Genomic DNA, 26,813 nt, shown 5'->3' with positions numbered 1-26,813 from the left:
AACTTTTGAATCATGATATATTTTTGACTTTCCTTTAGCCGCAATTAAATTTGGTCTCGCTTAAGTTCTCATTTCATATAATTTTGTTATAAAATTTGTAAAGTAATCGTCGTAAGCTTGCAATTTTTCTTCTTATGATAGAGGTTCATTTGAGGGTTGCCAAGCTAGTTTTTCAAAAAATTAATTCATATGGCGTACACTTTGTAACTTCGTGGACGCTTGTGTTGTAAAAGAACATGGCTAATTCAAGCCAATAATCCCATTCGGATGTTTTTTTTAAACAAATTGTTTAAGATATTCTGCTAACACGTGTTGTGATCGTTCAAGAAATCCATTTGATTGTGCATGGAATGATGCTGTTTTAAAAAGTTTAATTATGAAACGTTTTGCCATTATTTTCATTATATTACTTAGAAAATTTTGAACCTTGGTTTGTCAAAATTGGTTTTGGGGAACCGTAAACGCATATACATTTTTTAACAAAAATATCAGCTACTGTTGAAGATTTTTCGTCTGAAATTGCCAGAGCTAAATCTTATTTTACAAAATTATCTGGAATAGTTAAGATATTTACGTTGCCTAATGTTGTTTTGAAAAGTGGGCCAACTCTATGTCCATTTAAATTTTTTCAAATTTGGTTCCAGGCGTGTCCGTTATTTTCATGGGATTTTTAGTTTTTACGTGAACTAATTTTTCAATTTGACATTGTAAGCATTGTTGAATATATTTTTGAATATCAATTTTCATATTCTCCCAATAATAATTTTGACAAATTCGATGATAAGTTTTTGTAACTCCTTTATGACCCCCTAAAGCTAAAGAATGTGCCCCTTCAAGTAAGTGCGTTCGCTATTGCTTCGTTCGATATTGAACTATTCCCGTACATATAATAATTTTCTTAAAAGAATCGGAAAAAGTTGAAATTAGAATTTCTCGTATTTCTTTCCAACCTATGTTATTAACTTGTGCATTTTTTGCGATAAATAATAGATCGTCATTTCAGTCTCGCTAATATTGAATGTAAAGAAAATATTGAAAGTTTAATACTGCTTAAAGTATCTGACAAATTTTCTTTGAAATCAGATTCAATCGGAAGGTCTAAATGATAATGCTACGCTTTTCTTATTACTTTAGCAAGTCCTTTCTTAAATTGGTTGAACTTAGGTAAAACACCACGTTTTGGCAAAGCTCTTGATCCATTATCCTGTGAAGAACCGTCAGTTGCAACAAAATAAGCGTAATTATTTTTGTGCATCGTTAGTTAATCGCGACATTCAACGACATTTTGCTGTGAATGTGTTTGTCCGTTTGATTAAGTATTTAAAGGATGGAGTTCTGCAGGGGGTTTATTATGAGCATGTCTTAATTGGGGGCATTTCAAGTCGAAGTCAAGTCGAAGCATTTTTACTCGGGGAAATAAGAGAAAAAAAGCACAAGTGATCTAGTGATTCTGAGCAAAAACTAAAATGAAATATCTTCTTAGCGCTGCAATAGGCTTTTTCAACTTGAATACGAGAACACTGGTGCCGCTAATTTAATCAGGAAATAATGGAAAAAGTGAGGTTATATTTACTGGATGTTTATTAACATTTTTTCTTTTTCCACATATTAAAATGTTATTACATTCTCATAATTTATAATGGATGGCAATTGGATTTATTTCTATTTTGACCCACCCAATTTTTGTCAATTGTCGACATTTTGAGACCCCCTGAGTCAGAAAAAAATGGTTTTTATGAACATATCTGCCAGTCTGTGCGTCAGTTTGTCTATCTGTCGTCTGATGACGCGATAACTTTCAAAGGCATGTTCTAATCAACATTTTCTTTGTACACTTTATTGTTTTTGTTTTACGCGAGAAAAGTACTATAAGGAAATCAAAAGTTAAAAATTAAAGCTAGAAACACAATATACGATAAAATGTCAAACAGCAAAGTTTCTCGGCTTAAAAATATCTACAAAATCCTCGTTGTAACCATTTTTTGATAGCGCCCATAATTCGATCGTGAAATTATCATTTTCACATTTATATCATTTATAATAGAAGGCCCCGGGAAAAATATTTGGTCTTGATTTTGTCTGCGGTAAAGACTAATCCAAGCCAATTTGGAATTATTCTGTATGTCTGGCTTATCTCGTGTGGAAATAATTAATGGCAGACTGGAATTATTCTAGCGCCAGTACAGGATTATTCGTGGCTGTCTGTTCACGCCAAATTAGATTGGCGCTCTTTTGGTGATATCTATACCTACTAGATAGAAAAATCAATCACGCAGTTCTATGTAGACCCACTAATGTCGCTAGCCAGAATTTGACATCACATTAATCTAAAAATTCGGTCTAAAATCTAGCTTGGCTTTAGAAAGTACTTCTATTTGGACTTTGAAAAAGAAGGCGTCATTTAAAAACTAATTAATAAAAGATAACAAATTAAATTTATTGCACTGCTCAAACTAAAGGAAATAGAAGACATATAGTTGCCTGTGTTATCAGTGCTGTCTCATAGTGCAGATTTGTTAATTTAATTCATCACTAAGTATCGATTGATCTGACGCACTATACATTGTTTATTGGTAAACTATTGAATGAAAGACAAAGCTAAAATAAAAAATTATTTCTTAATAAAGACATTTTATCGTTAGGTTTTCTAGGGAAGTAATTTTCCTTTTCGTATGACATGTGTCCAGTACTCATGTACATTAAAATGACATATTTCCTAACTTCAAATATTGTGCAGAGCTACCAACAGCACTCTACTTTTATCATACAATGCAATTTCAAACCTGCTACGAAAAAGTTGGCAACAATAACCGGAACCGGATTGCAAGAATCAGATGTTTGTCATGTCGCCATTCAGTGTGAATACGTTATCTTTGATACGTTTCGTTTCGCGAGCACAAGGTTTGAAGTTTTTCAGATTCTTTTTCGACGTAAGGACGTTGAAATCAAGACCCAACCTCAAAACTGGATTTTCTCATTTGACTCTATAAATACTAGAATTACATCTTTTCTAGATAATTAGGGCTTATTCCTTTTTTCAATTAAATCTTTATTCAGAGTAGAACATTGGCTAATTCCAATAGTTTTTGTATAAGGTGTTTTTTTTTATTTTAACCCCAGCATTTGAGAAAAAACGTCTCACATAGAAGCTATTGAAATTCAACAATTTTTCACTTCGAATAAAAATTTGAATCAATGCAGGAATAGCCCCTAACGATTAAAGAAATATGAAATTCTCATTTTACTCCATAAACACTAGTTTATGGAGTAAAATGATAATTCAATTTTGAGGCTGGCTCCTGGTTCCAAAACATTTACAATCAACCTTTTCTTTTTCATCAAAAATATTTGGAAACATTCTGCCAAAAAAGCACATACGAGCTATATTCCATTTTTCTTTAAAAATCTGGAATTTGTTAATATTCTCAATGTAGCTCATAGTGCTTTTATGCCAGGAATAATTTAATTATAAAAATTAGTATTGAATATGCAATCTAGGTCGCATCTAGATCTACTAGATTTTACTAGATTCACTAGAACGCGCTAGTACCGCTGTTGTAGATAGCGGCTAGTCGATTGGAGCGTTACATTCGCGCACTGCCCCAGGATAGTTGCTCGAGATAGTGCCAGTATAAACTCGTGGCGGTCTAGGCTGGAACAGTATAGCGTCATGAATTATTTCCACATGGAGTGAGACGGAACCAGACTATTTCCTATGTATAAGACGAACATTGTCGACCTAAAGAAAAAAATTTATGCCTTGATACAAAATTATTTGCTTTGGAAAGAAGCTGAGTGATTTATAACTCGAAGACAAGCCAATAAGTTACTAAGGCCTCTACATAACAGCCGTGAGACGGAACCAGACATCATGGTCTTGAGGACATATTGAAGACATGTAGGAGAATATCAAGAAAAAATGATTTTACCCAAGCGTCCTCATATTTATCTGAATTTGGACCTATCTAGAGAGAGAAAATGGTTTTTACAAACATGTCTGTTTCAAAGAAATTTTTAAATTAAATATTTCTTTGGCACGATCTTTTGTCATCTAAAAATATAGGTCCAATTCTTCACCCAGCCTTCCATCACTAATGTTTGTGATTTTTTCTATAAATTACTGCTTATAATGATTACTGTAAAATAAGTATAAAAAAATCAATATTGAGAAATCAAATAAATTTGCAGATCGAAGAAAGACTAAAATTTATACTTTATTTTTCTATAACTGAATGAGCTAGTCCCAGGGGTAGGTATAGAAAAATAATATTAATTGCATTTAACATATAATAGAGTTCAACATAATATATTATATGATATAATATGCTATATATTATAATATATTATAATATAGTTAATCGAATGCGAATCGCGAAACACGTGATGATTATGTATTAATTAATCCCGAAGGAGCTATAACAAAAGAAAATTCACAATTACCAAATGTCAGTTGTGATTTATATTTTCTTTTAATTTTAAGATATCCATGCGAAAATTTTCTTTAGAACCAAAATTCTGAGTCTCTGAACAAATAATCAAGAAATTTAACAGCCTCTGAAGCGACTTTCATATGATTATCGCTTTTTGTAAAGTTTTTTTTAGATATAGGTACATCACTTAATTCCATATAAAATGTTCTCATTTTCATTAATCAGATTTGATGAAAAAAGCAGTAAAATGAAATTTATTTACTCCCGCAAATGTATTCGGATACAAAAATGCCGGACTATTCGTCAAGAACTTCGAATATTCGTCGCGTATGCGTGGCCGAAAAGATTCAGTATACAATTGTCTATAGAGGACTTTGAAACATTTCTAATACACTTCAAATGCATATTTGTCAGTAAAACACATCAGATACTGTTTCTTATTTGAATCCTCACCAAACATTTCAGGGTACTCAATAAGATAAAATTTTTTTCGCGCAAGCTATCAGTACATTATGGTGCTTCACAGAGAGTTATAAAAATAGCGAAGAGTGTTTTTAGTAGTGTTTCACAAGCATTAACTTTACGTGCAGTGATTAAGTTCCATACAAACGTATTCAAAACCATTAATACTCCTCGATATTTCCGCCGACCCTGTTCCCACATTGCCTATGAGTACATCCATCCAGTTAATTCCCAAAATATCTCGTCTGATCAAACTACGCATTGCGGTGAGTGGCGGGCGGCGAAGACGATATCGTCATGGACCGTAAGAAAAGTTGCACCCGGCACACTGCATCGTCCGTTGAAATGGAGGTAGTGGTAAGAGGCGGGCTCCCAGAATATGAGAGGGATGTACAAAGTGAGATGGAAAAAATAGCTTGCAGGAAAGGGTGAGAAAGATGGGAATATCGCGCGTTTCTGGAGTCGTTGAGTTGCCGAAAATAGCGTCCTGATACGACGACGCCCTAGCCACACCGATCCTAGATTTCAGTCAGTTCGCAAACTCGAAAGGAAAACAAGCTCCTCTTCGTTCGAAAGTGCCTTGAAGAAGGTTAACCAACGTCTGTTCAAAATTAAAAAAAGCGTCAATCTCGTAACCAGAGTGCAGGGCAGACCGTCGAGTCCTCGACTACGAAGCAATAGAAGGAAGCATCGAACGGAACCGTCGAAGTTTAGTATGGCGGACGTAGACAGTGTAGTGTACACGACCACGGAACGAAAAGTTCGGAAAGTGAAGAAAACTTCCAAGCGTCGAGAAAGCCACGACCAGAATGCAGAAGTTACGATAACCGAGGTCGACAGTACTCCAAACAACCACCACCGAGCCATCGAAGACGTGTATGTGCTGGCTGGCCAGTGGCCGACGATTGTCCGCTGATTTCCTGCTATTTATTTTGCTCTCAAGATATATGATTTGCCTCTTTCACCATGAGGTGCCACCCGGTAGGCTCAGCTACGCTTGAAATGCATGTGCCTTCGCATAGTTCAAGAAAACACTTTCTTTAAAAATGCAGGCTTATAAAATTTGTTTCCAATCTCTATTAGAAAAGGCTAATTAATTGTTGAGAGCAGTATATAAAAAAGAAGTTTCTAAGTGTACATGCCTTATATGCTAACCAAAAAAATGATGGCACTGTGCATGCATATAATTATGTTGACAGTCGCAAAATTGAATTACTACGGGATACAAGTTATAGAAGGGTGAGAATTCTTCAAAAATTCAATAAAAGCAGTAGTGGGTAAAATATCGTATCAGCCTGTTTTGATTTTTTCAAACAATATTACGGTTTTTATTAGGCAGCAGTTACGTCACGCAAATAATTATGAAGATTTTGTTTGATAATGTGCATTCGTCAAGCGACCCGTCTATACCTGAACCGATATCCTCAACTTAGATACCTTGGTATTTCGTGATTTGAAGTCATAGGAGCACAGAGGATGTGCAAGATTGCAATATATTTTCGTTCAAATATAACATATTTTTCTCATAATATGTTGTAATTAATTCTACAGTATACAAAAACTTATTTTCCATTCTTTAAAAAAATATTCTCATGAATGACCTGACTCATTTCTAAATCCGGGTGGCACTTCTATTTTACTCTGCACTTTACTATTGAGCAGAAATTCATGATAATTGTATTCAGTAAAAAAAAGAGGAAAAGATAATTATCTATGATATAAATTTATATCTACGAGTTTTGTTTTTGTATTTTATTAATATAAGAGATATTAAATAGAGTATATTTTTATGATCATTATCTGCCTCTTTAGGTCATAAGTGTTACAGTTTAAAACAGTTTTTAGACTTAGGTATTCACGTAATGAATTACAATTTTATACTCACTATAAACAATAGTGATCAGCCAGCACATACAACAGCACTCACTTAAGGTACATATTAACAAATATATTATAAAATTTCATAAAACAATCTTATTTTCCAAACTTATTTACTTCATTCTTTTGAAATTTATTATCAAAAGTGGTACTAATAATCGAAAACATATTAAATTACTTCGTAAAGGTATTCAAATATTATAATCTATTATCACAATGCTTACTTTTTGAAAAGGAACGAGTGATATTCTACTTATTTCCAGTGAAATCTCACTGAAAAAATCGACCAGAGGCATATCGATGGCGATTAGTGAGATTTCACCGATGTTCACTGGTTACTCAGAATCAGTAGTTGCACGCTTTATCGTCCCACAGCTGGTTAGGCACGACAAGTAGAATTCGTAACTTTTATACTAATCTTTGAATTACATTTCAATAACAAGAAATTTACAACACTAAATAAGGGCGGGACTGTAATATAATAGGATAGCATATATATTTTAACTAACAGTGGAAAAGACAGTCATTCCGTCAACGAATCACGTCGCTCAAAGTCAAAACCAACTGGACAGGGTCTCCCCATTGAAAGGCGAAAATACTTTATATCCCAGACATATTACTGTCAAGTCCCAAATATTTCTAAGACAAACACTAGTACACAATAAAGTTAATTTTTATTCGTGCGAAGTGCAAAGATATCTGTTACTTCAAATAGGAATGAGTTTTCATTCTTCACAATTTTTCAGTGATAATATGTTTATCCAAAGACTTTTTCAATCTCAAAGATCAAAATAAGATTAGCAATCTCGATCTCCAGTACCTAGAATTCACATATCATTCCCAAACGGTTCCACCTTTTCAGATTTAGGATGGTAAAACAACAAATCATTAACGTCAAATATTTTTGTTAGGGGTGAAGTAGCAAGATAGAGTTGGTAGGCGATTCTGAAAAGATGAGTGTGCCGTATAGTGGGGGTGTTCAAAGGTGTTTTTTTAGCGTAAAGCGTAGCCGCATACGAACTAGATGCTTCGATTCCTAAGCGAACCTTAAGGGCCTTGGAAATCAAGTCAAAATCGGACAAATAAGATTCAGTCCAAACGGTTAAGCCATTTTGTCCGATTTTTTGTATGAATACTAAACAATATAAAGACTCGGTAAAGGCTGCCTTTTTAGAAAAAATGCTATTTTTTTGTAAAAATTAAAAAAAAAGAAATTTTCATCGACATCATCGTTGTAGTGATGTGTTCTACGATTCAGCGAAGCAGGGAGCAGCCAAGGCAGTTTTCGAGCTCGGACTTATCAATGATCTGTGTCGCTCGATTGCCTCCAAAAAATAACAAATTTATTCAGATTGAACACAGTTTTTGGATGTTTGCATATCTCAGGGTCTGTCTGAAAAAACAATCCAAGAGTTCGGGGGAGTGCGTACACTGAATTGTAAAGTTTCGCTTCATTTTAAGTGGAAAATTTTCGATAGCTGAGAGCTGCCAGCTAACAGCTGCGAGTGTTTTATCGTGAGATGGGACGATGTGTTTTTGTGAATTTGATGTGAACTTAATTTGCATAAAGCGAGAAAAAGAAAACGTTACGGATAACACAGTGAGTAAAAAATATAATTTCAGATATTTAGTCACAGATATTCCACTCTCAACGAGACGAAACTTTACAATTTAGCATACGTCCTTCCCAGAACTTTGTCCGAAAAAATGATGACCAAATTTCTGACAGTGTTTGGTCTCCTCACTATTCCTCCAAGCTGTGTTCAAATGTTATTTTTTCAAACATATATTGAAATATGACATGTAATTGTGGATCTTCTTCCCTCATGAAAGAACAGTAACGGTAACACGTCTGTGTGCACTAATAGGTCCGCGAGGTAACTTTTCTTCAAAAGGATAAAAACAGTCCCCTGATTACGAATATCTTGGTTCACTTTTCGAAATCTTGATCAGCTTATGTGTATTCAATTTTTGTTAACAATTTAATTATTTATTATCAAACAAAGTACACCTCTTTCGTAGAAAAACCTGTTTGCAATTATGAGTGCTATACTATATAAAGATATGATTTTTCAACAAAATTGAAATATTTGCACATTTGTATCTCAGAATGTATTCCTCAAAGATATGAAAGTTGCAGTTTGTATATACCGGGGTTAGATCTCTTGAAAGCAAACAGAAATATTTCGATGGAATGAAGAATTTTCTTCCCGGTTACAGATATTACTAGCGGCACTCATTTTAACACACATTCTTATTTAAAAATAGAAAAAGTTCGTACATTTCTTACAACTTATGTTACGTAAAATTCTTACTTTTGACGATATTTTTTACAAAACTTGTTATTGACCATTATCAGTTTTTGACACTCACCATTTTCAAACAGTAAATGAGCACGTAAAAGCAAAAGAGAGGCTCCTGTGAGCTGCGCGGGAAAAGAAAACTACAACATTTTAGTAGCAAAAGCGACACAAGTAGATCCCGAGAATAAGAATTCAACATATATTTTGTTAGCAAAAGAGCAACAACTTTTTATTTCTCTTTTACTCTCAAATGGAGACGCAACATTATGTTTCATGAATTTTGTCAAATTTTCTTCCTACAATAATTTTTATATTCTATTCAAACGAAAATGTTACGCATCTGTATATATTAATTTTTTCCTTAAAAAAAATTTATAATAATCATAATAATATTCTAATAATAATAAATAATAAATCAATTAATAATAAATAAAATATATTTTATATTGAATTCTTCGTTTTTTATTGGAAATAAAATGTAATTTATATACTATATAAAATAATAATTTAGGCAATAAATTATTGTTAATACAATAATTCAAATTACATCAACAAAATGTCAATATCAAGAAGCAGCCTCAAATCCAAAATGAAGATGTATGATTATAACATATTCGAATTAACATTAGAGGAGAGTACTCAAATGTGAGATATTCTCGTAATATGAGAAAGCGGGGTATCAGCTAAACTAAGAGACCCACTCTATAGTATAGTAAATTGTTCATTGGGCTTCTAAAGATTATAGGCGAACTTTTTGTGAAATCGATGGTGGTCGAGTTCTTGGAAGGGAATTTTTTAAACCCTATTTATTATTCATTAAATATGTATTTAGCAGTAAAGTTCGTCTGGAGTGATGGGGATTGAATAACTAAGTAGGAAAATATCGATAGTGTTGAAGTTTTCTATTGTACAGGTCAGACATAGTAAGTGCATAGTTGCACGGTGTGGTTCTCATAATATGAGATACCTGTGGTTTTTATAACACTGTGGCTGCGTGGGGGAAATTAGTTACAAATGTGTTTGTGACTACTGCAAAAACTAAATATATCTAAATAGCAATAAATTTATACTTCGGAAACATAGAATGAAGTTTTTCATTAAAAATAATACTTTATTTTGCATTTTATTAACTATTTCCTGGGGTATCTTATATTACAAGAATAGTTTGACGAGTTTGGAAAAAGCACTTTTTTACATTTTTTGTATTTTCAGCATAAAAAAAATTGTTAATAAAATTTTTTATTTGAGCTTCTTATGACAAACTAAATTTCCTTTAAAATGACCTATATGACTTTTAAATTCAGTACATAGAATTCCGACAATCACGCCAAACAGAGTTGGTATCTCATATTTGGGTACTCTCCTCTACTAATAAAAATAATCTTCCAATAATAACATGTGACCCATGCAATCCCGTAGTTATAAAAAACAATAATCCATAAATAGAATATCTGAAACAAAATGAAGATATAATATATTCATACAATTGAATTATAGAAAATATTAGTCCTAATAAAATTGTCCAGAATAAACCAATTAATCCTTTAAATTTATTTCTGAATAATGAACAATGATGAGATCAAGTATTTGTTACACCAGATGATATTAAAATAATTGTATTTAATAAAGGAATTGCATGAGGATTAAATTTATTAATATTTCTAGGGGATCATAATCTTCCGATGTGTACATTTGGAGATTTATCTGAATGAAAATAATATCAAAAAAAGAATTAAGAAATAATAGTTCTGAAAGAATAAATAAAAATATTCCTATTCTTAAAAATTTTCGAATATTTAAAGTATGTGACCCTTAAATGGTTTTTTCACGAATCAAATCTCATCATCATTGAAATGAAATAATAATTATTATATATATATTCCTAAAATTATTAATATATAATTTAAATAATTCAATATTTTTATCCTACCAATTATTGTAATACATAATATTAATGAAATTAAAATTGTTTAAGGTCTTGTTGTAACAATATAATAGGGATGATTATAAATATATATTTTCATTTATTAATTAGTTTCAGAAGAGTATAAAGATTCTAAAATAGAAAATACGTAAACTTGAATAAAAGATACAGCAACTTCGAATATTACTAATAATGATTTAATTAAAATTCTAAAAATAATTAATGTTAAACCTAAATTATTTATTGACTGTCTAATTTGGGTGATTCATAAATGACCAGCAATAATATTTACTGATGATCGAATAGCTAAAGTTAAAGGACAACTTATATTTTTAACTGATTCAATTATTAATATAAAAGTCATTAAAATATATGGAGTCCCTCGAGGAGTTGAATGAAGAAATATATGAAATATTCGTTTAATTTACTCAAAATAATAAATAACCAATTCATAAATTAATTGATAATGATATTAAAAGAACTATATGTCTCCTAGAATTGAAAATATAAGGAAATAAACTAATACAATTATTTAATATAATAAAAATAAATATAATATAATAAGATATAATAATAAATTCTGATAAATATTTTAATAAAATTAAATATTTAGAAGGTCTGAATCAAAATGAACTTGATAAAAATATTTAAAAATTTAATATTCTCAATCAATTTAATAAAAAAATTGGTTCTTGTAGAAGGATCAAAAATGGAAAATAGATATCTTATCATTGAAATTGAAATTTTATATATTTTAAATTATTTATAAAAACTTTATTATTTACAAAATTTTATAATTAAAAAATATAAATAATTTTTTATGATAATAAATGTAATAGTAAAATATAATAATAAAAATAATCAATTTATAGTTTTATTTGAGGAATAAAAAAGATTTAAATGAATTAATAATTTCAATATGACATATTAATATAATAAAATGAACTAATTTTTTACTTATAAGAATTATTTATATTTATTATTTATTACTAAAAATTATTTTAGGGCATGTGACACAGCTGAATACCTATATTACCGACCTCACTTTATCAGTTCACTGAATGTTTTTTTGAACCTAAGAACTTTTTTTGTAAATAAAATATCGAGCTGATACTTTGGAAAATGTATTAGAGTACAATAAAGTACGTTTACGTACCGCATTTTGGTAGGAACTTTCTGAAAATTATTTTATCTTTTTTCTGAACCTCGACATTTTTTGAACGTTCCAACTTTTTTTATACATAAAATGTCGGTCTCAAACTTTGAGAAATGCAAGAGCCGAAAGAAAACTACGTTTAAGTACAAATCTTAATAATAAAAGATGTAAAAAAAAATATTTTAACTATCAATTCCATCGGAATCAGCCGGTAACGTTGTACACGAAGATACGAACTCTGGCGGCCACTAGACGAGGCTTTAGAGGGTTCATATTTTCGTGTACAATGTTACCGGCTGATGCCGATGGAATTTATAGTTGACATTTTTTTTACATCTTTTATTATTAAGATTTGTACTTAAACGTAGTTTTCTTTCGGCTCTTGCATTTCTCAAAGTTTGAGACCGATATTTTATGCACAAAAAAAGTTGAAACGTTAAAAAAATGTCGAGGTACACGAAAATACGAACCCTCTAAAGCCTCGTCTAGTGGCCGCCAGAAAATAGTGGCCTACGAAAATGCAGTAACTAAACGTACTTCATCGTACTCTAATACATTTTCCAAAGTTTCAGCTCGATATTTTATTTATAAAAAAAGTTCTTAGGTTTAAAAAAACGTTCACTGAACTGAAAAAGTGAGGTCGACAATATAGGAATTTAGCTGTGTCACATGCCCTTAAAAGATCATTACTTTAAATTAAGATATCTAATCATTTTTAAATTAAATTAATTCAATTGAAATATATTTTTAATTCAGTTGATTCAATTAGAATTGGTATAAATCTATGATAGCTCTACAATATTTCTGAACAGTGTTTAAAAAATAAACCTGGGCCATTGATAAATCAATTTAATTAATTAATTTGCCCAGGTATCCCATGAACTTTAATTCTTAGTGAAGGAACTGTACATGAATGAATTACGTCATCTGATCTTACTAATATACGAATTTGCAAATGTATTGGCAAGATTAAACGATTATCAACATATAAAAGTCGAAATGAATTTAAAGAATCTAAATTCCTTAATACAAAAGAATCAAAATTTACAATTTTGAAATCAGGAATTTCATAACTTCAATATCATTGGTGGCCAATTCTTTTAACTGATATAATAGGAGAATATATTTCATCAGATAAATATAAAATTGTTAATGAAGGAATTGATATTAAAATGAAAACGTAAATTGGAAAAATTGTTGAAACAATTTCAATTATTTGATTTTCAATATTTAAATTAATAAAATTATTAAATACATTCTTTATTATTTTATAAATAATAATAAATGTCGTTATTAAATCAATTATTAAAGTATAATCATGAAATTTAATTAATCATTCTATTATTGGAGAAGAAGAATCTTTTAAATTTAAAGATAATCAAGTATTCATAAATTTAAATATTCAAATAATTATATAATAATTGTAGTAACGTTATCTTAATCCTAAAAAATGTTAAGGGAAAAATGTTAAATTTACTCCAAAAAAATTGAATAAAATTGAATTTTTAATAATTTTGAATTTAATGTTAATCCTGTAATTAAAGGATATCAATGAATTATTCTTCCAAAGATTCTAAATACAATTCCTATAGATAAAACATAACGAAAATGAGAAACTACATAATAAGTATAATGTATAACAATATCAATTGATAAATAAGCTAATGTTACTCCAGTTATTCCTCCAATAGGAAATAAAATAATAAATCCTAAAGATCATATAATTGATAAATTAAAATTAATTTTAGATCCATATATTGTTGCTAACCATCTAAAAATGTGAATACCTGTAGGAATTGAAATCATTATTTTAACTGAATTACCGAAGTATAATAAGCTCAAGTATCAATATTTATTCCTACAGTAAATGTATGGCGACCTCAAACAAGAAATCCTAAATATACCAATAGAAATTATTGCATATATTATACTTAAAGACCCAAAAACATTAATTTTTCTCATATAATTTTTTATATAATTTCATTAAATTAAATTTATTTATCAATATATTACAAAATTAATTTTTTGCGTAATTTAACTTAATTAAATAATTTTTTTTTGAATTTACATTATTCTTTTTAATAATATTAATAATAAGATTACGTCCTTTTATAGCATTTTTTATAAAAATATTTACAATATATTGCTGAATCTTTAATAATTTATTATATTTAAGTGTTTAAGCACTACCATTTTTAAAATTTTAAGTAATAAAATTATTTTTCTTTAATATAAAAAAGAAAAATAGTGTTTCTATAGTTATATTATGAATCAGAAAGTTTAATTAACTTACTTTTAAAATAATTTTCAGTTAATAAAACTATTAAACTTCAAACTCAAAATTATAAATTATTTTTAATTTTTCTAATATGACAGAATGGTGTAATGAGTTCAAACTTCATAAATAAAATTTAATTAAAAATTTGTATTAGAAAATGATATGTCTGCATAAAGGATTATTATAATGTAATAAATTATGTTAACTTATGTTTTAATTACTATCATTAATACTATTTTTTATTATTATGGCAGAAAAATGTATTAGTTTTAATAATTAAATATATATAATTTTATATAATAATAATAATATCTTAAAATACGTAAGATTTATACATTGAAATAAATTCATTTGATAACAAATTTAATAATCTAGATACTAATTAACTATTATGAAATTAATTGATTTATTTTGAATTTATTATTAATTTTAATAAAATTTTTAAAATTACCTTTTTAAACTTTATTAGAACGAAAATTATTAGGGTATACTCAAATTCGGAAAGGGCCAAATAAAGTTAGATTCATAGGAATTTTACAACCATTTAGAGATGCAATTACATTATTTTTCAAAGAATTATTTTTAATTAAAATTTTGAATTATATATTTTATTTATTATCCCCTATTTTTAGAATAATATTAATATTAATAATATGGTTAATTACACCAAATTATTACAATTTATATTATTTAAGTTTAAATTTACTGTTATCATTATGTTTTTTGAGATTAGGAGTTTATATAATAATTATTAGAGGTTGATCTTCTAACTCAATATATTCAATATTAGGAGCCATTCGTCCAATTTCTCAAACTATTTCTTATGAATTGTGTTGGCAGGAAGAACGGTAAAATGTTATATACTATTTTAATGGTATACCTGCAAAGTAAAAATGCAACGCGACAAATGTGTAAGCAATAATGCAAGACATTTTACTTGAGAGTAAATATGAAACAACTATCCATTTCTTTTATCCTCTCTACTTCCTGAAGTACACGTTTTTCTCTCATCGAAAACTTGTTTCTCCTTTGCTCTCAACAACTCTTTGACTCACATTCGCGCTCAAAAAGTTGCAGTTTTCTTTTTCCGCGCAGCCCGATTATCCCTAAATTCTGACATTTTATTGTAATTATACATATAGAATGAATCAAATATTGATATCAAAAATCTCTCCGTGTAGAATGCAATCTATTTACAACAATTCTGCCGTGATTTGTAAGAACACCGTTAAATTCAAATCGGATAAGTCAGCTGAAAGTAGTTAACGCCCGTGCAGAAATCTCGATCTGGCCCCGATTGGGCCCAGACCAGTCCAGATCGGGTCCCGATCAGGAATTCTGGTCGGGGCCAGATTGCCGATGAAACACACGCCTAGATCGGGGCCAGGTTGGGATACACGATCGGGAAACACGAACGGTACACGATCAGTCTCATTATAATCCATTTGTGAATTTCACGAATGGAGATTTAATATAAGCAAACCGGAAACTAATATTAAAATTAAAGTGCTGCAAGCACGAAAAGAAAAGGTTTGATTTTTTATGAAAAAAATTGATGATGACCAGAAATATTTTAATGAACAATTTTGATTTCTTGAAGAAAATTTTCTCTATAAAACTTCTAAACAAATTAGAAAAAGTTTTTTCGCGAAAAGATTCCCTAATACTTGACATTTTCGAATGTTTCCAAAGAAAATCATCAGGAAATAACTTATGACCCACATTTATTAACATTTTACTGCAAATAAATTCAATTTTCTGTCAATTGCATTATTTCTTGAAAAATTCGAGAAGGTGCTTGTAGATAACATTTTCGCCAAAATATTAATCTATCATTTATTCGATCTTTGTTATTTTGTTTATAAATTTCATTATATAATAATATTAGACTCATCTAATAGTTAATACACTAATTTTACCTGAAACAATTTAATTAATTATTCATTTATTTGAGGTTAGGTTTCAATGAGCCCGCAGAGTTTCATTACTTACTCTCATCTTCCTCGCGCAGGTTTCGAGTTATACTGGCTTGTGTTTGGTGCCTCCGAATACGTGGCTTACTCGCCTTATGCATTTTTAATCATTGATAGAAAATTATAAACGAGTAGTATGTACACAAATTTCACTGCACTATCAGAAAACATCAAGCAGTACTAGTTCTGCGCACGCATGCAGATGGCGTTACAGTAGGAAATTGGTCTGACCCGGTCGTGCCCAGGTATGGGCCACAGAGTTATACTGATGAGGGCCCGATCGGGAAATCCAATAGGGGCTAGATCAGTATTACGTTTGAAATCGGGCGATTTCTGCACGGGCGGTAGGCGGCTCAAGGGACTTACTCAAATTGCAGTTAACGGTGTCTTCCAAATCACGGCAGAATTGAGCTGTAAGTTGTTCACTTTTCAATATCTGATTCATATTTGCTCCTCTTGAATAAACAGTGCAATATCGCCACATACCTTAACCGTTATAACTAGGCAGGGGAGTAGCCAGGGGGGAACGAGTGACGTCAACCCATTGACAAATTTCGCCACGAACATATATATATATATATATATATACTGGATACGAGAATACTTGAGGCAAATTGAAAGAGGATTTTGACATTTAGTGCCCTCCATGTTCATCCAGAGAAGTAAGTGAAACGAGCGCCAAATTCGAAATGTGTAGTTTATGAGAAACAAAATAAGGAGCATATTTTATTACAACATTCATCAGAAGAATATCAATAAAGTAAAAAATAAGTATATTCTTTTGCCATCCGTACAGTATATGTATACGTATAGTATATAACAATGAATGAAATTTATGAAAAAATGCCTGGATGAAAGGAATCGAATAAATGGAAAGAATTCTGGTGGGACTATTATTTCGTTGAAAATGTAACAATTTCAAAAAAATAATTCTTTTTGGTTGAAAATTCATCTTAGGCGGTAGATTATTAACCTTCTTGATGACTAATTCTTCTTTTTTATTTATAATTCATTTCGTCGGTTAATAATTTAAGTATGAGGTTGACAATTCCTTTTAAAAATTCAACATTCTTGTTGAAATTTCATGTATTTTGTGAAAAATCTTTGTTTCTTGGTGGACAAAATTAATCTCTTTTTGGCGGAAAATAAGTTTTTATATAAAAATTTATTTTCTTAACCGAAAATTTATTTTTAGAACTCAAAATGTAACTATCCCAATTTTTATTGGAAATAATTTTTTTTAGAGTAATTTCTTAATTTAATTTAATTTTAAATTTAATTAAATTTCAAGGCACTTGGAAGGTAGGTCTTTACTCATCGAGAAGCGAATCTAGACTGAAAACTGAACGTGTCAAAACCACATATTCCACATGCATATACCATACAGATTTCCATCCATGGTTATCGGTTATACTATATACAAATGATCTATAGCTCTAGACTCTCTCTACTTGACCTCACAGAATACATGACGTGAAATATATCACTTAAATATTAAGTAATGTTAGATTATATTTTTGCCCTCTATACATTTTTAACTATTGAAATAATCCAACACGCCTCCTCAAAAAAAAATAATCTACTTAAAATTATCAGAATCATCCATTCATGTATGGAAAGCAAAGACACACCTTCCTTATGCTATCTGGGAAAACAATTTACAAATGGTCCAACATTCGTGCAAGGGATTGGGGAAAACCCAGAAAAACCCAATCCGACCATCATCATATCATATCATATCATATCGTAGTTACATTGTTGACCTTTATACCATGAGCCTATTCCAGACTCATTCCGCTTCTGAGTTCTATGAACCTTGGGGCTGGTAACGGCTTTGTCAGCAGATCGGCCAATTGGTTTCCTGTTGGAATGTATTCTATTTTAATCAATTTTTTCTCAATTTTCTCCCTTGAAAAATGATACTTTATGTCTACATGCTTCGATCTTTTGTGACTTGTTGGATTGCTTGCTATACGTATACAACCATTGTTATCTTCATAAATTATAATTGATTCCAAAATATTTAGATTTTTTAGGGGCGAGGAATATTCCACTTATGTTGTATGAAATACTTCGACATTGGTAACAATGATTATTATGAGGAAATGCTCCAAACTTTCTATATTATGGTGGTCGGAATATGTTCTCGAAGATCTGAGGAAGAATTTGTGTAATTTTTAAAAAATTCTACGGTGCCATTTCGGAGTAAATCGGAAAAGAAAAATGAAAAAAATTGAAAAAAAAACCGGTAAATAACTTTACTCAGAAACCAACCGTGGGAAAACGATAAAATTTCAAAGGGGAGGTAGATATATAGTGTACCTACAAGGCTGTAAAATATGAAAAACATCTTTAGGTGACAGTTATACTAATAGACACTTGGACATGGGAAAAGGGGAAAAATCGTCCGTAATTTCTACTAAAATGGGTTTAAAAAATGTAAAATGGAAACGGGGTCTTGAATTCGTGATATTCCAATGGAATTTTGATGAAATACTTGAAATCTATAAAAGGGGGCGGGGAATTTGCTGATTGCAAATGATTTTAACCATAATGCTTCTCTAACAGCTTCAAAAAGTGCCATGTACTCAGCTTCAGTAGATGAGGCTGCTACCGATGCTTGCTGTCTTGTATTCCAATATATTGTGCAACGTTTAAAGAACTTAAATAAGTAACCCGTTGTACTTTTTCTATCTTCATCATCATAGCCACCCCAATCAGAATCAACATAACCAACCAAAATATTATTGTAATAACCTCGAATGTATGTCAATTTAATATCAATAGGCCCTTTAAGATATCTCAGTAACCTTTTCAAACATTGCCAGAGTTCTTTATTATTTTTGTTTGAATATCTATTCAAAATACTAACGGCCGTGCTTAGATCAGGTCGCGTACATAACATCACGTACATTAAACATCCGATTAGATTTCGACAAGGGGCATCGTATTTCTCATCGGAATTCAAATTCGGATAAACCAATTTACTTGGAACATGTGCACTAACAGGTTTACATTCAGATATGTTAAATTTATTTAAAATATTTTTTATGTACGCACTCTGATCCAAGGTTATTTTATTTTCATTTCTCTTTATTCTGATTCCCACGAAAAGTCTAATATCTTTCAAATCTACCATTCGAAATTGTTTCATAAAATAATTTTTTAAACTCTCCATTGTTTCAATATCTGCAGTCGGAATCACAAGATCATCAACATATAGTACCATGTATATATTTTTGGATATATATACACAGCGATCAACAGCTGAATTTCGAAAACCTTTGTCAATTAAAGCTTTATCAAATAATTCAAACCAGCATCGAGCTGCTTGTTTTAACCCATATATAGCTTTATGTAGTTTACAGACTTGATTTTCTTTACGAAGAACTCCCTCAGGAACTTTCATATATATTTCTTCCTTCAATATTCTATTTAAAAACGCAGCTCTTACGTCCATATGACGGACTAACAGATTAAATTGATTAGCAAAACCCAATATAAATCTGAAATCCTTGCAACTGGTGCAAAAGTTTCATTATAATCAGGTAAGTATTCCTGACTAAAACCTCGAGTAACATCACGAGCTTTATATTTTGATGGATTTCCAAATTCATCATTTTTAATCATAAATATCCATCTACAATCTACATGGCTTGTTCCCATTGAACTCTATCATCCCTATTTTGAATTTCGTGATATGAAGTAGGAATTTGGCATACAACTGACTGAGCACACATGAGATAATTATCTAGAAAATCATCTTCATTATAAGAAATAGGAAGTGTACTTTTAAGTCTATCACTCTTTCTCTGCTCTGAGGATAATGGTATTTTACTTTGTCTTTCTTGAGATAGAGGCTCTGTGTGTTTATCTGTTTCGATTACAGATTTATTATATTCGCAATCCATTTTAGCATTTTTGCATGGACTTTCATCTACCATTGTTTTAAATATACCTGATTTATCACTATCAGTTTTATGAGACTCTACTACTGATATTGACACCTTCTCATAATTATCAGTTTTATCATGGGGTTTTCCAGAATTAACCCCTTCAGGTTTTCCTATCGGCCTGGATTTCAAGAAATTCGTCTCATCAACAATGCCATCTCTAGCTACCATGAATTTTTCAGTTTCCACATCCCAAACTTTGTATCCATTCGGTTCATACCATACTAGAATACCCTTTAAAGAATTATCATCAAACTTTCTTTTTCTATTTTTATTGTGGATATAAACAGTAGAATGGAAAACTCGCCAATATTTCAATTGAGGCTTTTTACCGTGCTACAATTCAAATGGTGTTTGATCTACTTTTAAAGCTTTAGTTGGAGTTAAATTAATCAAATATGTAACAGTAAGAACTGCTTCACCCCAGAAATGTTTTTCTAAATTAACATCTGAAATCATTGCATGAGCTTTTTCAGTTATCGTTCTAATCATGCGTTCTGAGACACCATTTAATTGAGGGGTTCGTGGAACTGTCAAATGAAAACTGATACCTTTTACCACACAGAAGTCTCTCATTTCATTAGACAAATATTCCCTTCCATTATCGATGTACAAATTAACAATCTTTAAATTGAAATGGGCCTCACTTTTGGCAATATAATCTTTAAACACAGAAAATACGTCAGATTTGTAAGTGATTAAGTACGTGACACAATAATGAGTGTGCTCATCAATGAAACATACAAAATAATGTTTATTGTTAATTGTTGGAGTAGTAATTGGCCCACAAACATCTGAATGAACAATAAATAAGGGGCGTTTAATATGATTTTTATCATTAGCCTTTTCAAATGGTAATCGTGCTAGTTTACCGTTTATACAGGCTTTACACAAATTATCATCAGGTATTACTTTATAAATGTGTCCAATATCAAGAAACATTTGTTTATTCTTCAATTCTATGAATTTAGATTTTCCCATGTGTCCCAAACGTTGATGCCACAATTTATAATCATTAGATTTCACATTATATGCTTGAATATCAGCATTACCTTTTTCCAAATTCACTATGAAGTCAATCCCAGTTAAATTACCCAAAGGCTTACCTTTTATCATGACCTTTTTACCTTTGTGAATCTTACTCCGTGTTGATAGAACGTAATTGTCATTCCTGATTGCTGCATTTTCTTAACGGATAGTAAATTATACGGGACTTCCAAACAGTAGTAAACATCTTCTAGGACTCCATTGATGCCCATGTTGCTGATGACATTGAGTTTACCCTTTTTAGTAGCTGTTATAAAAGATCCATTCTTAGCTACTGAAATTTTCAATGGAGGCTGCAATTCAATGAAATTTCCAGTCAGGTCTTCCCTGTTTATAAGATGGTCCGACGCTCCTGAATCAAGAAGAAATGTAATTTTGTTTTCCACTTCAACAATGTCAAAATCTCCAGCCATGAATGCAAATCCACAGTTCACGTCGTTAGATGTTGATTATTCATTCATTTGCACAGTGTGAACTAGTCTATTTCTCTCATTTTGGTACTGTAATTGCCTTTTGTAATGGAAGCAATTTTTCTTAATGTGCCCTTTCCTGCCACAATGATGACATCTGACATTATTCGCTTGTTTATTTTTATTAAATTTTCCTCTTCCTTGGTGATGATTATTGTTCCATGATTTCTTGAATTCAAAATTGTTCCTTTTGTTCGTAGAATCATCAATTTTGTCTGCGTGAAGCACTTTTGAACTAGTATCACTGCTTTCGTGTCTTAGTTTAATTTCATGGTACAAAAGTCTTGTTTTAACAAAAGCTAAAGTTAGATTATCTTCAGATAATGTTTCAATCGCTGTTACGACTCCATCAAATGCTGTAGGAAGAGTCAATAATAAATGTGACACTTTGTCAGTCTCTTCTAGTTTGGCTCCTGCTGATAATAAGTCAGTGATCAAATTATCAAAGATGGTAAAATGTTTGGTCAGAGGTGTATCGCCTTGTAGTTTTAATCCCAGCAATCTTTGTGGAAATAAAATATCTTTTGCGATACATTAGAGTGCAGGTAAGGGCAGAAGGAGTCAAGAGAATAGGAGGGACAAAGGAAGGAAAAGAAAGAATGTTTCTAGTAAAAGTTGGGAGTGAGGAGGAGAAAAAGAAAATTAAGGAGGGAAAAAAATTATTGAGAAGAAGAAGAAAAGAGTTGAAGAAGATCTGACATAAAGGGAAAGGAAAAGGAGATGGCAAATAGAGCAGAGGGCTTGGGTAGAGAGGAAAAGGGCCATATGGTGTGGATATGAAGAGACAGGTTATGGATAAATTGGGAGGAATGGTACTGGGATGGAGAATTAGAAGAATTAAGGAAAAAAGGAAAAAGTCTTGAGAAAGGTAGGGAGAAGGGAGACGAAAAAGAGTCTAGAAATAAATCAGAGGGGTTTCCAAACGGCAAAGGGGAAACAACGTGAAGAGGAAAGAAGAGGGAAGGGAAGAGAGAAACGTAAAAATAGCTTTCTTGAATTTGTCATGTTTGAAGAACAAGAATAAAGGATTTTGGGAGGAGTTAGAAAAGTGGGATGTGATTATGATGAGTGAAACTTGGGTAAATGAGAAGAACTTGAAGGGAATAAATAAGCTATTACCGAAAGTTTATGTGTGGACAATGTAAGAAGCAAGAAAAGAACACGTTAAAGGGAGAGGAATGGGCGGCATGGTGTCAGGGGTGAAAAAAGAATTAGCAGTAAAAGGGAGTAAAGATGGGGACGAAGAATGCTGGGAGAGTAAAGGGAGAATAAAAGAGTGTGTGAGCAAATGGAGAAGGGGGGACATGGAGAAGGAGAAGTATAACAGGAGAAAAAAGAACATGACAAGATGCTGGAAATAAAAAGACAAAGGGGAAAGGAAGAATATAAAGAAGAAGTAGAAAAAGTGATTAAAGACAAGGGCGTTAACAAAGAAATAGAAATGGAGGAATGGACGGATTATTTTAAGGGTCTATTAGGAGGAGAGAAAAATAAGATTTAAGGGGAAAAGTGTAGGATAGTCCTAAGAGAAATGGAGAAAGGAAACGAGATAACAAGAGAAGAAGTGGATGAGGCAATTAATAGGTTAAAAAGAAACAAGGCGACAGGAAAAGATGGGATGGAGAACGAAGCGATGAAGCTTTGAGGAGAAGGGATTAGGGATGGGATGTGGAAGATCTGCAACAAGGTCTGGAAAGGGGAAGGTTGGCCGGAAGAGTGGACGACGGGACTGGTGGTACCGCTTGTCAAGAAAGGGGAAGGAAAGAAGGTAGAGGAATATAGAGGCATCACTCTCATGTCAGTCGGCTATAAAATATATGAAGAAATCTTAAGAAAAGGTTGGAAAGTCAGATAGAACAAAAAGAAAGTATCCCCCATAATCAGGCGAGATTTAGAAAAGGGATGGGAAGTATGGAAAACATCTACGTACTTAACTATTTAGTTAATAGAAATTTGGGGAGAAAGAAAGGGAAACTAGTCGCTTTGTTCGTAGATTTCAAAGCAGCGTTTGACTCAGTGAACAGAAAAGTGCTATGGCAGGCAATGGAAGAGAGGGGTGTAGAGGAAAAGTTGGTGGAGAGGATAAAGAAAATTTTTACTGAAACCAGGATTAGGGTTAAAATGGGAAAGAAAAAAGGGCAGGTCTTCTGGACAGGCCGAGGTCTAAGGCAAGGGTGCCCGTTGAGTCCGTTACTATTTAATATCCTACTGGCAGACTTAAAGGAGAAGCTAAAGGAGAAACGGAAAGGAGGAGCGGTTTTGGGTAATAGCAAAGTATACCCTCTAGCTCACGCGGGCGATGTAGTTCTATTAACAGATGATGAAAAGGGAAGGAACCTAATTATGAGAATCTTCGAAGAGTATGTGGAAACAAAAGAGCTGACGGTAAACGTAGATAAGACAAAGGTGCTGTGTTTCAGAAATAGAAAGAACAAAATAAATTACGTTTGGAAGGTGAATGGACAAAATGTGGAAATTGTGGAGTAGTTCTGTTACCTAGGTTTTTGGTTTGAGGCAGACGGGAGAAACGAGCTGCGGGTTAGGAAAGGAATTGAATGTGCGAGTAAAGTAATGGGCGAAGTATTGGGTATAGGAAAGAGAAGGTTCAAGAACGATTGGAGAATGACATCTGGTTGTTTGATGCGTTGGTGTGCGCGGTGTTGTGTTATGGTGTGGAGATCTGGGGATGGAAGAAACATAGGAAAGTAGACAGCATACATGAGCGATTTCTGAGGTGGGTAAGGGGGGTTAGCTGGAGTTTCCCAGGATATGTGTTAAAAGAAGCGTTAGGAAGAGAAAATATTGTTTATAGACAAATTAAGAGAGCCTGGATATTTGAAGAGAAGCTAAAAAGAGGAGAGGGATATAGAATTGCACAAGCATATTTCGGCGAAATGCGGAACAATGAAGCGAGAGGTAATGTTGGAAATTTAAAATGGGAGGAAGAAAGGAGAAAAATGAGAAGGTTGTGTAATATTCGAGAAGGGGTTATAGAGTGGCAGGACATAGAGTTAGAGGTATTGGTTAAACAAGGAGAAGAGAGATGGACAAAGATTATAGATTCGAGGTACAATAGATGGTATATGATGGTTAAAGGGTTCACCGAATCAGGTTATCTGCCAAAAATAAAAAAGGAAGAAAAATGGAGTAGGGTTGTACGGTTCAGAATGGGAAAAGGAGTGAAAGCATGCAGATATTGGATGGATGAAGAGGAGAATTTATGCAGAGTATGTGGATACGAAATGGAGTTATGGGCACATATATTAGAGAGATGTACAGGAGAGGAAGAGGAACAGTTGAGTGTGGATGAGTGTGTAAGATGGATCTTGGATGGTAGTGGGCCGGAAGTGATATGGATAAAGAAATTGGAGGAAGTAAGGGAAAGCAGGGGAGTAGGGCAGCGCCAAACGGGTGATCCTGAAAAGGGACAGTATAAAGCGAAAATTGTTTTCAATATCGTGGAAAATACATTTTTTATGGTAAGAGGAAACGGAAGCCCTAGAAGCTCGCTTATTTTAGGAATTAATGTCACTACTGTTACTATTTTTTATCCTACGTAATGCAAAAGAGTAGAATATAAGTAGCAGTTAAGTTAGACTAAGAATAGAATTGTAAATATATGTACAGGGAGCGGAGGGCCTCAAACCCGTAAAAGGGAGAGATTAAATACATACAGACTAATGGTTTATAATTTTTATTTCCCGGCTGAAAATTCAACTGAAATTTTTTTTCGTTATTGAAATTTAAATGTCTATTCTTATTTTTATTTTCCCTTTGAAAGTTTATGTCTTTTCAATAAAAACTTCATGTTTGTTGGATTGAAATGAAATTTACTGGTTCAAAAGTGAACAATTTCATTAAGAACTTATCCTTTTCGTTTAAAACTTGCAGGCTTTTATAGGAAATTGACGAGTAGTTTAAAATTTATGTATCCCTGCTGAAAGTTCAACTGAAATGTTTTTTTTTTTAATTGAAATTTAAATACTTTGTATTCTAATTTTTATTTTACCTTTCAAAATTCATCTATTTTGAGTAAAAATTCTATGTTTGTTGGATTAAAATGCAGTTTTAATCCAACAATAAATTGTTAGTAAAATTGTTCACTTTTGAACCAGTAAATTGCATTTAAATTCAACAAACATGGAATTTTCACTACAAAGAGATGAATTTTGAAAAGGAAAATAAAAATTAGAATAAAAAGTATTTAAATTTCAATAACAAAAACAAAATTCAGTTAACATTTCAGCAGGGAAATAAACATTTTAAACCATTAGTCAATCTGCTATAAAAGCCTATAAGTTTTAAACGAAAAGGATAAGTTCTTAATAAAATTGCTCACTTTTGAACCAGTGAATTGCATTTTAATCCAATCCGTTACAATCATGGACTTGAAATATAATGCTCAGAAATTGTCTATACATTTTATAATTACGCCAAAGGTTCAATATATCGGTATGCTTTTTGCAAATTGTAACCGAACTAATGAAATTACTTCAATATTCATATGAATTTATTTCATTTTATTATGTATGCAAATATAACCGAAGAATTGAATTTTAAATAAAAAAAGAAGAATTAGTCATCAAGGAGGTTAACATTCTACCGACTGAGACGAACTTTCAACCATAAAGAATTATTTTTTTGAAATTGTTACATTTTCAACGAAATAATAGTCTCACCATAATTATTTCCATTAATTTGATTCCTTTCATTCAGGCATTTTTTCATAAATTTCATTCATTCTTATATACTATACGTATATACTGTACAGATGGTAAAAATATGCTCCTTCTTTTGTTTCTCATAAACTACACATTTCGCATTTCGTGCTCGTTTTACTTACTTCTCTGGATGCACATGGAGGGCGCTAAATGTCAAAACCCTCTTTTAATTTGCCTTAAACTCCCTTTAGCTGATACACGGCTGCCTCGTATCCAAT

General features: G+C 31.6%; 1 protein-coding gene across 4 annotated transcripts in view; it reads left to right on the top strand.

Annotated features, from left to right (window-relative positions):
* LOC117182856 (four and a half LIM domains protein 2) overlaps positions 1 to 26,813 on the top strand; it is a 912,604-nt gene that overhangs the window by 716,882 nt on the left and 168,909 nt on the right. Inside the window, exon 1 of one of the 4 annotated variants that reach the window (XM_033375992.1) lies at positions 5,404 to 5,768. The exons of the other annotated variants lie outside the window; for them this stretch is intronic. Within the exon in view, the coding sequence (XP_033231883.1) occupies positions 5,608 to 5,768 (161 nt within the window). The 5' untranslated portion in view covers positions 5,404 to 5,607. Of the gene's footprint in view, positions 1 to 5,403; positions 5,769 to 26,813 lie in introns of those variants that run through there. 4 annotated transcript variants of the gene reach the window in all.

Source organism: Belonocnema kinseyi, chromosome 1, assembly GCF_010883055.1.
Source record: "Belonocnema kinseyi isolate 2016_QV_RU_SX_M_011 chromosome 1, B_treatae_v1, whole genome shotgun sequence".
NCBI lineage: Eukaryota > Metazoa > Arthropoda > Insecta > Hymenoptera > Cynipidae > Belonocnema > Belonocnema kinseyi.
The sequence above is the reverse complement of the archived record's forward strand: the minus strand, read 5'-3'. Positions and strand labels throughout refer to the sequence as shown.